The sequence below is a fragment of the Alosa sapidissima genome, chromosome 6 (assembly GCF_018492685.1).
Source record: "Alosa sapidissima isolate fAloSap1 chromosome 6, fAloSap1.pri, whole genome shotgun sequence".
NCBI lineage: Eukaryota > Metazoa > Chordata > Actinopteri > Clupeiformes > Clupeidae > Alosa > Alosa sapidissima.
In genome coordinates this window covers 13,854,872-13,866,125 of record NC_055962.1, presented here as the reverse complement: position 1 = coordinate 13,866,125, position 11,254 = coordinate 13,854,872, and the positions used below count along the sequence as shown (strand labels likewise).

Below are 11,254 nucleotides of genomic sequence, written 5' to 3'. Positions count from 1 at the left end.
TGTCTATGTATATTTGTGTAATAATGTAGGATTTTTGTGTGTGTGTGTGTATCTGAGAGAAGAGAGAAAGAGCAAGAGAGATAGAGGGAAAGAGAGAGAGAGATTGAGATTCATGTGTATGTAATATGCCTATGTAATGCATGTGTATGTAATTGAGCTTTGGCAATAATGTTACTGAAGCGTTCATGCCAATAAAGCTTTCTTGAATTGAAAATTCAATTGAGAGACAGAGAGGGAGAGATGGAGTGTCTGCCTTTATGAATCTTTGCATGGGTGGTAATAATTGACTGCCAATTCATCAATTTAGCTAATGATCTGTCTATCAATGTCTCTTTAGCCTTTTTCCAATCCATCAGTAAAATATTTTATGGCTCCGTGTGACAATATTTGCCCTGCTGCTAATATGACTGATGTCTCGGTAATGGCAGAGAGGTTTGGAATAGTCAAAGCCTGGGGCTCAAGGGAGTAGAAGCAGCCAAAGAAGGAAATAAAGTTTTAATGAGGAGAGAATTTCAGCACTTACAGTCTCAAAGTCATCTAGCCACATTACTTTGGCTTCAATATCTCGGCAATGTACTTATGAATCTCAATATGTTCTGATGACTTTGACTTTCAGCTATGACTTTGAACAACATCTCACAGCTAAATGCCAGTGTTCTCTCAATCCTCCGACTCAGGCTTATTGTATGCTCGTCATCTGAATGGTGTTAAGTTTTGACGTCTTGGTCTTTTGTTCTTGCAGGTCTGTTTCTCCTACGTGGAGCTTGCTTATTTACCAGTAGCTACTCTACGGCTACCTTCAAATTAACACAATATGCAAATGCCAAAGTGAGGAAAATACAAGATGTTTTGAATTTAAGATTCTTCATTTGCATAGATATTATGTTCTTAAATGGTATAAAAGTTGCAGAGAACTTTTTAGTGCCTGTGTTTATTATTAGTGGTTTTCAGATCAGTTTTTTCTTTGGTGTCTTAAGTGTAACATTGATCTTTGTAGTATTTGTGATGCAGTCCACATATTGTACTGATTATGGGTCCTGCAGTAACAGGTAGAATTACATGTAATCAGGCTCAGCATGGAACAAAATAGGTCTGAGTGGCAGAGGATGGCTGTTACACAGAGAAAGAGAGAGTGAGAGTGAGAGAAAGAAAGAGAGAGAGAGAGTAAGGTAGAAAGAGAAGGAAATGTTTTAGAATTGTTATTCTTTATAATTCTGGGGAAGACTGTAACAATTACTTTGTCATTTAAATGTTATTTGCTTTTTTATTGTGTACTGTTTGTATATAAATAACACCTTAGTATAGTTTCAACTGGGTGCAACTGTAAATCCTCCTGAGCGTCAATATAAACTTCATTAGGATAGCACTCACAGTTCTTTTTAAAAACTTTTTAAAATCACGTTTTGGGCAAGATGTCCTTCTTCAGCGTGATTATGGCGATTATATATTTAATAGTGTATGTGTGTATGTGTTTATTGTCTATCTATTGTCACTCAGACATTGTCTATTTACTGTACACCAAAGTGACACCAACAACTGGAACCAAATGTCTTGTATGTGTGAACATACAGTATTTGGTGAATACAAGCTGATCCTAATCTTCATCCCGATCCTGATCGGATTCTGATTCTGATCTGTATTCTGATTCTGATTCTGATCCTGATTCTGATCCTGATTCTGACAAAAAGTGTCTTGCTTCTCTGCTGTGTCTGGTTGAACGCAGGCAACGAGAGCCTGCGTGAGCACTATGTCCAGGACAGCAAGATGGGCTTCGTCATCAACGCCATCTACGCCATGGCCCACGGCCTCCACGACATGCAGCAGGCACTCTGCCCGGAACGTTCTGGACTGTGCGACGCCATGGATCCTGTGGACGGACGCTACCTGCTGGATTACCTACTCAAGACGTCCTTTACAGGGGTGTCGGGAGAGGAGGTGTACTTTGATGAGAATGGAGACACGTTGGGCAGGTGTGTGTGTGTGTGTGTGTGTGTCTATGTGTGTGAGAGAGACAGAGATGTATGAAGCGGTGATTATATGTTATATGAAATAAAATATGTATTTTAAGTGGTTGTTTGCCATACGTGTGGGCAGAGAGAGTGTGTGTGTGTGTGTGTGTGTATCGTTATCACTCACTCCTTCCCTCAGTATTACACACAGACTGTACACACACCCTGAACACACACTATGCATTTTTACACACACACACACACACACACACACACACACACACACACACACACAGACATACACACACACACACAGACACACACACACACACACACACACACACACACACACACACACACACACACATTCACTCACTCAAACTAGCCCCCCATACTGTGTGTGCTCTACCAGATATGACAGGTTGGAAAATTACATTTCACTATTCATTACTCTATTGTGGGAGAAAGTGAGTGTGTGTGCGTGTGTCCAGCCTCTTAGCAACTGTGACGCGTCATATCTCACACACCTGTCCTCCCTACTTGTGTGTGTGTGTGTGTGTGTGTGTTTGTGCATTTAGGTATGACATTATGAACCTGCAGTATGTGGAACACACTGGTCGCTATGACTACATCAACGTGGGCATGTGGCATGAGGGGATGCTGAGTGTGGACGACGACAAGCTTCTGATGAACCGCAGCGAGATGGTGCGCTCTGTCTGCAGTGAGCCCTGCTCCAGAGGGCAGATCAAGGTGTGTGTGTGTGTGTGCGCGAGTGCGTGTGTGTGTGTGTGTGTGTGTTTGATATGAGTGTGTTATAGGGTTGTGTGTGTGTGTGTGTGTGTATGTGTGTGTTTGATATGAGTGTGATAAAGGGTTGTGTGTTTGTGTGTGTGTGTGTGTGTGCTGAAAAGTTTTTATGTGTGTGTATGATGGTGTGCTTCATCTTCAGCAAGCCCTGCTCAAAATGGAAGATCAAGGTCAGTGTGTTTGTGTGTGTGATTAAAATCTGTTGCGTGTGTATTGTGTGCACTTGGTCTGTAGTCCACAAACAAGACCAAGATCACTCAAGGTCATTGTTGTGTGTGTGTGTGTGCATATGTATGTGTGTGTGCGTTTGTTTTTATATTTGTGTGTGTACAGTATGAATGATGGTCTGCTCAATTTGAAGTGAGTCAGATAAAGGTCAGTTATTGTTTCTGCGTGTCTGTTTTGGTGTGTGTGCTTGTGTGAGTGTGTGTGTGTGTGTGTGTGTGAGTGTGTGTGTGTATGTGTGTGTGTGTGTGTGTGTGGTTCATTTTGTGTTTTTGTGTGTGTGAACACAGCTGTCTGTCCTAACCCTGCCGTGACCTTTGAACTCTCACCTCTGACAACCATGCAGGTGATCCGTAAGGGGGAGGTGAGCTGCTGTTGGATCTGCACCACCTGTAAGGACAACGAGATCGTGCAGGACGAGTTCACCTGTCGAGCCTGCGACCTTGGCTGGTGGCCAGATGAGGACCTGCAATGTAGGCGCACCCCTCCCTCTGCGGCCATATCCATCCCACCATCCCACCATCCACTCAGCCATCGATCAGTCTGTCTGTCCTTCCACGAACTCAGCTGTGAAGAGGATGTTTGCCATTCAACTATGCAGTCATCTGACAGTGCATCCATCCACTCATTAATCCATCCATCCATCAATCCTTGAAGTGTGAAGAGGATAAGATGTTCCGCTCTATTCTTCTGTTTGCCATTTAACTATGCAGTCAACAGGCATTCAGTATGAAATGATCCATCCATCCATCCATCCATCCACCTATCCATTCATCTGTTCATCTATTAGTGTGTCCTTCCATTGCCATTATGATGAACTTATAAATGACAGATAAAGTCCTGTCATTCCACCGTCCCTGCTGATGAACCCATAGACCAGAGGATGTAATGAGAAGTGCAAAGAATAGCCTTCAATTTGAACATTCACACATCTCCATCCTCTATCTGTCTATTTACTCCTCCAAGAGTCTGTCCTTCCATGCAAATGCTAATGACTTTTCACTGTTCAGGCCCTCGTCCATCCATCCATCCATCCATCATTCATCGAGTCATCCATCAAGTCATCCTTTGAGCAGCCTGGTCAGTAATAGACGATAAGAAGTGCATCGAGTCCTTGGTCAAAGTGTTTGAGCCGTGCTCGTTGTTTGAGTGCTGCTTCACTTGTGTGTGTATGCCAGTCATCTAATCAACCATTCATCCGTCTTGTCCATCCATCCGTGACGTCCTTCTGAAGAAACGCAAGGAATGGCCGACTCCCCACCTGAGTGTCCATTTTGTGGAGCTTGTCTAGACAGTCACATTTCTTCCCTTTGCATGCCTTCACTGGTAATGGTTTGTCCGTCTCATTCTTTCTGATTCCGATTCAGCAGAGTACAGGGCCCTATCTTTTCACTCCATCTCTTTTGGTTCTCTCAGCCTCGTCCTTGTCCTTCACTCCACATTTAAGTGTGTCCTTTTTCTCCTCTCGTCTCGTCTCGTCTCCTCTCTCCTCTTTACCTTTTTCTCTTTCCCACAACCTGTCTCCCATCTCTAAAGCGCCTTACACATAGGATAGGACAACGGCACCGCCGCACTCTCAAACCCATTACACAACTGTTAAGTTAAACTATTTATTCATTTCTGATTGGACGAGGGGAGTTCCAGAGTGGCAACATCCCAGGACATCCCCACTCAGGCTGTTAACCACTAGTAGACTCAAACGAGAGCAGTGATTCCATTACATCACATTTAGTATTATTGTCACAATTTTTGAGTGAGAAAATTAAGGATAAATGACGATAAAAGATATACCCACAGCTGTGGTTACAAGTGGCACTCGTTCTCCGGCCTTGTGCCTATGGCCGAACCAAAAGAAACGTTTTGACCTATGGCCGAAACGTTGTTTCTTTTGTATTAAACTATTGGCATATGAGCTGCTAGAGTGTGCGGTCTCCTCAAAAAAACCTCAACTATCAGTGTACGTTCGCTTTCCCCATTCAAATATACTATATCCTTTACCAACCCCATTCTCACTCGTGCCATATTGCTTAATTATTTCCGATAGCTTGCACAGTGCAAGAACGGCCTGCTGCTCAGCTAGCCTTCTTGTACACTGCGGTCAGAGTTCAACAATGTTGAACTTTGACCCTGGCGTGTGATGGCGACTACTATTTTGCGCTTTACCCAGCGGCAATCGTACTGAAGCTCATACCACTTCCAATCTGAAAGCCCCATTACACCATCACATTCTCTCTCTATCTCCACTCCTCTCTCTTTCTTCCTCTATCCATCCTTTACACCATTCTTCTCTATGTCCTCCCTCACTCTCCTTTCTCCCTCCTTTTCTGACTCTCTGCCTCTTTTTTATCTCTCCCTGTCTATCTTTCTCAAATTCAAATTCAAATTTAAAGTTGCTTGCATGAAAGCATGTGTTCAAGCGCTGTTTGAGTACAGTGTTGCCAAACCTCTCTCTCTCCCTCTCTCTCCCTTTCTCGTCTCTCTCTCTCTCTTGATCTTAATGGTGTTTTCTATTCCTGTAAGGTGTTGTATGTTGATTGATTTTCATTTTTTTTTCAAGATTCTTGATGTTTTTGAGGAAAAATGGTGCTACAACAGCGTGATGTGTATTGTTGATAATGACAAGCTACAGATTGCACATTTCTTTCATTAATAACTTTCCTCATTTTTACTTTTTGAGTACAGTGTCAAGTTGATCTTGATGTATTTTTAAGATTGTAATAAAGAGATTTTGAAAATTCTCTCTCTCTCTGCCTTAGTCTGTGAACCGCTGCCTCTTATGTACCTGGAGTGGAGCGCCGTGGAGTCCATTGTGGCCGTGGTGTTCTCGTGCCTGGGGATCCTGGTCACGCTCTTCGTCACCTTCATCTTCATCCAGTACCGCGACACGCCCGTGGTCAAGTCGTCCAGCCGCGAGCTCTGCTACATCATCCTCATTGGCATCTTCCTGGGCTACATCTGCCCCTTCACACTCATCGCCCGGCCTACGGTGTGTGTGTGTGGTGTATGTGTATGTGTGCCGTGTGTATGAATGTGTGCATGTATGTCTGTGGGTATGTGTGTATGTGAGAGTGTGGTGTATGTGTATGTGTGTGTGTATGCTGTATGTGTGTTTGTGTGTGTGCGTGTGTGTGAATATGTGTTTGTGTGTGTATGTCTGTCTTACGCCCCTCACATACACACACACACACACACACTATAAGTTGCTTTGTGTATCATAACCCTTCCACCCTTGTCTCTCCCTCCAGGTGGTGTCATGTTACCTGCAGCGTCTCTTGGTGGGCCTCTCGTCGGCCATGTGCTACTCGGCGCTGGTCACCAAGACCAACCGCATCGCCCGCATCCTGGCTGGCAGCAAGAAGAAGATCTGCACGCGCAAGCCGCGCTTCATGAGCGCCTGGGCCCAGGTGTTCATCGCCTCCATGCTCATCAGCCTCCAGCTGACCCTGGAGGTGGTCCTGATCATCATGGAGCCGCCGGAGCCCGTCAAGTCCTACCCGTCCATCAGCGAGGTCTTCCTCATCTGCAACACGTCCACCGTGAGCATGGTGGCGCCACTGGGCTACAACGGCCTCCTCATCCTCAGCTGCACCTACTACGCCTTCAAGACGCGCAACGTGCCGGCTAACTTCAACGAGGCCAAGTACATCGCGTTCACCATGTACACCACGTGCATCATCTGGCTGGCCTTCGTGCCTATCTACTTCGGCTCCAACTACAAGATCATCACCACCTCCTTCTCCGTCAGCTTGAGCGTCACCGTGGCGCTGACCTTCATGTTCACGCCCAAGATGTACATCATCATCGTCAAGCCCGAGCGCAACGTTCGGAGCGCCTTCACCACGTCGGACGTGGTGCGCATGCACGTCGGTGACGGCAAGACGGCCGTCCGGCGCAACAACAGCATCCTCAACATCTTCCGACGCAAGAAGACAAATAACAACTCGTCCACTGCCCCACCGGCAACCACGGCCAATCCCGGGAGTGGAAAGTGAGTGACAGGCAGACGCCTTAGCAAATTGTTGACTGGGAGGGTGCTCTAGCCATTGTCTTAGATAGATATTGTTTATGCAGACAGTACATTTAATGCTGCTAAAGGTCAGCTTTTGTTTTCAAATGCATTTCAACCCCTCAAGGATACACATACTCACATGAAAATGGACAAATATGCATTATTATCTTCCCAAAAAAAGAGTACCACTTCTCACAATTAGGAAATAAGGTTAGAAGACTGCATGTGTGTTGAAGAGGCATTGAAGTGTGCGTACATACGTTCATGCATATATGCATTTGTGTGTATCTGTGTATGTGTGAGTGTTTTGAGTATATGAGTGTTGTGAGTGTGTGAGCATGTTTGAGTGTTTAAGGGATCAATGTGTATGTACTGTATGTGTGTGTGTGTGCATGCACGTGCATGTTTGAGTGTTTAAGGAGTGAGTGACTGTGAATGTATGTAAGTGTGTGTGTGTGTGTCTGCGGGTGTGTATGTGTGTGTCTATATGTGTTTAAGTCTCATCTCTGACCATCACTCTGCCATGTTTCTCTCTCCCTGCTGCCAAATGGAGTGTGTCTGGAGTTGTGTGTTCAGAGAAGAAGACTCTGCTCCCTCTCTTCTTCTCTCGTTCTTTCATCTCTCTCTCTCTCTTTCTCTCTCGCTATCTCTATCCTCATTCTCCCTCTTTCCTCCCCTTTATTTTCTCTCCTACATCGCTTCTTCTCCATTTTCTTCATGCGTTTTCTCTCTTTGTAACCCAATCACAATAAAGCCAAAGCATGTGTTCTCTGGGGCTTATTTTGGCTGTCTCCGGAGATGCCTGACATATTTTAGCAGATTTAATTTCATTTGAGTGTGCAGTATGGACTAAGAGTGGTAGGGCAGGGAGAGAGACATAGGATGTTTGAACACTTCATAAGGCTTTATAAGCTGTACATAGGAAAAGTGCATGACAATGTGTGCAGAGCCTTGACCATGATGATCATACTAATAACACTGATGTTGATACTAATTCTGCAACAAGCATTACCGTATTTACAACAAGCATTACCGTATTTACAACAAGGATTACCGTATTTACTTGAATCGTGGACGCTCATTGTTGACAGGTTTTACTACCCTTTTTAATGATTTAGAAACTTTAAACCATTATGCATATAAGCATGACTATAAACATTATTTAAACAGTCACTTTCCTAGCCAAACATCACATACAGTAAATGCATGACTTTACCTGTAATTCATTAAACAGGAGGACTTGCCATTCTAAAAGCACTAATGATACTTTACTGAGGGTTCATTCAATAACCAATGCTAATGAACCATTACTAACCAATGCTTTTTTAAAAACTTGAGTCAACAGCTATTGGAAATCAACCAATGTAAACCAAACACAATAATGTATCTTACTTTTTACCTGATTCGATAACTAATCTTAGTTTGTGTCTAGTTAAATTATGAATGTAAAGTCACTAACATTACAATATCAGGGTCTGATTATATAGCCACTGCTGCTGCCTTGAAAAAGGAGGTTAGAGACTAGAGCTAATTAAAATCTCAATTTGACTTACATTTTTTTCTGTAATACTCAGGTATGCTTCCATATTTTTCCACTCTGCCCTTCAGGAGGGAATTGACATTATCAAATAAGGCCATCTTGATAATATTTCCAGGACTTGAGAAACTCAATTCTAAAGCTTTTTTTTCTTGTCTGTGCAAATTTGCTGTTTGACGTTTGGTTAAATATTTCAGTGAATATAGTAGATTGTACATAGTAGATGTGCACACAATAGCGAATGGCCTCAGACAAATACACACACACACACAAACAATATGTAAAATTAACACAATTGGCTGCTACTGACTGCCCTTTATATAACTAACTTCTAACATACCCTTCTCTTCAATGTATGCTGAGAGGGGCACACCAAAATGTTCAACTAGTGATTTTCTCTTCAAGATGGCTCTCACTTTCACACAGAGTTCTGTTTAGTTCACCTTAGTGCTATTTAATTGAATTGAATTGAATTGAATTGAAATTCATATAAGTTAATTGTAGCACAGTTCAGTTTCATTCAGTTTTGTGAAATTCATTGTTGTGGCTTAAAAAATTAGGCCAGATTTTATTAGATGGTACATTAGATTTCTTATATGCCCTTAAGAAATTAAATAAATTAAGAAATGTTTCGATTACTAATACTAATACAATCATTTAGTCAGACACAGTTGGCCTGTTGCATGATCATTAATCATTAATAACCCTAATTGGACTAATGATGATAGTGGTTGGTGACAATACTCATGATGTTGATGATGCTTGTTTGTTTGTTTGCTTCCTTTGTCGGAGAGTAACCCGCGGTCTCTGTCTCATTCGTAGTTCTAATGGAAAGTCTATGTGCTGGTCTGACTCAGGTGGCAGACCACAGACGACACCTCAGCAGACGCCCCAGCCCCCCCGCCAGTCTGTGTGTGCGACGAGGCCAGCGCCCCCCCCAAGCCAGACAGCAATCATCCGACCCCTAACTAGCTCCCAAACGCCCCCGCGCACCCCCGCTTCCCACCCCCAGCAAGAACACAAGACCTCGCAGGAGGACCAGGGGATGACGCCATCACACCCTCATCACACGGTTGGTTTAGCCCGGGAGGAAGGAGGGATACTCTCTGATTTGTCCGTTAAGACGGAGGAGTGTACCAACGACGGGCAGCAGGGGGGGTCGCTGGACACGCTGAGTACTAATGTTCCCACGGATCACTTGTTGGTGGCCACCTCTGATGAGCCGTCGTTGACCAATCAGCTGCCTCTGTTCATGGATGAAGGCGGGGTCCTGGATGGTGGCGGGGCATTTGACCTCATGGAGGACTTCCTCTCTGAAGAGGAAGAGGCGGAGTCCCAGAGCAAGATGACTCTGTTGACCCCGCCGTCTCCCTTCAGAGACATCTCGAGGCCCGGGTCGCCCGTCTCCCACGGAAACGACCTCAGTTCCTCCGAAGTCCTGCTCCCTGGCACTATCACTCAGATTAACTGTAGGCACAGCTCCTCGACACTTTGAGTCTCCCAAGTGATTATACACCCATTAACACACACACACTAAGGTGGGCACCGGCACACACACACGCAGATACATACACATGGAATTCATCTACTCGCCTGAATAATTTATCTTGAGATATCCTTTTGGTGGCTTGCCAAGTCTAGTCCCTGTAATGACCTGAGGAATTAATCAGAATGGATCCGGATGACACACCTCATTGGAAATAAAAACTTGAAAAACTCTGTACTTGAGGAGAAATGTGGAAAAGACAGTAGATATAATGATATGATGGAATTCTGTCTTAACTTCTACAGCGGTCTTCACCTTTGAAACTCAAAGGTCACCTTCCCCCCTCCTTTTTTTCTCTGCTTGGGCTGATTGCCTTACACCTTACAGCAAAACACAAACACCCAGTTTATACTGATGACAAACACACACACACACACACACACACACACACACACACAAACAGGGATCAATTTACACTCACACTTCTTCTGTTGCACACCCTGTACCCATACACTTATCATTGGTCGTATTTCAGTGAATGGGACTTGATTGTACTGTTAAATCATTAGTCTATGTTCTGCAGTTTGATCAGGACTCATTGATTGAAGTACACAGAAGTTTCAAAGAACTGTCTTTTGTTACATTCCAGTGTTGTATTCTCTGTCCATTCTGTTTGTTCAGAGAAAAGCATTTTTGGATGTTTGTATACCGTTCAGCCTTGCGCCTTTTCCGCACCGATGGTCAGTTTGTACCATAAATGTTTGTACAATATGATTAGAATGTTACATATTTATACATTTGAAACGTGTCTTTCAGAATATTGTGAAAGTTTTTTCTTTTGCTTTTAATGCTGAGTAGAGTTGCGGAAACCAATTAAGCTGTGCTTTCTTTCAGAAATATTTATGAATTTAAATGGGCTAGTTGCTTCTAGTGGTAAGATGGTGCACAGTAAATCAAACTTTGACTGATTCTGTAATTTAAAAAATCTGTACTAGTTCACGGAATTAGGATTTATAGAAGTGCTAGGACGCAACCTTTCAGGTTATTAAGAAACATTTATGTAATAAGCTATTATAGTTGTTATACTATGAAAATGTTTATGTTACTGTCTTTTAGTGGGGTTAAATTATTCAGTACACGTGAGGTAATTAAAGTAATCATTTCATTGTCATTTTGGACAGGGATTTGTTTTAGACAAAACAATCTGATGCTGTAAAATAAAACTTTTATAGTTAATCTCT

The 11,254-nt window shown here is 43.3% G+C and overlaps 1 protein-coding gene across 3 annotated transcripts in view; it reads left to right on the top strand.

Annotated features, from left to right (window-relative positions):
• Window positions 1-11,254, top strand: part of LOC121712158 (metabotropic glutamate receptor 1-like) — a 44,162-nt gene that overhangs the window by 31,589 nt on the left and 1,319 nt on the right. Inside the window, exons 4-9 of one of the 3 annotated variants that reach the window (XR_006032521.1) lie at window positions 1,724-1,970; window positions 2,528-2,699; window positions 3,328-3,454; window positions 5,738-5,967; window positions 6,227-6,969; window positions 9,350-11,089. Coding sequence is in view for 2 of the 3 variants with exons in the window: in XM_042096243.1 (XP_041952177.1) it covers window positions 1,724-1,970; window positions 2,528-2,699; window positions 3,328-3,454; window positions 5,738-5,967; window positions 6,227-6,969; window positions 9,350-10,022 (2,192 nt within the window). In the remaining variant the exon portion in view is untranslated. Of the gene's footprint in view, window positions 1-1,723; window positions 1,971-2,527; window positions 2,700-3,327; window positions 3,455-5,737; window positions 5,968-6,226; window positions 6,970-9,349; window positions 11,218-11,254 lie in introns of those variants that run through there. The other 2 variants (XM_042096243.1, XM_042096245.1) reach the window with 2 other exon arrangements.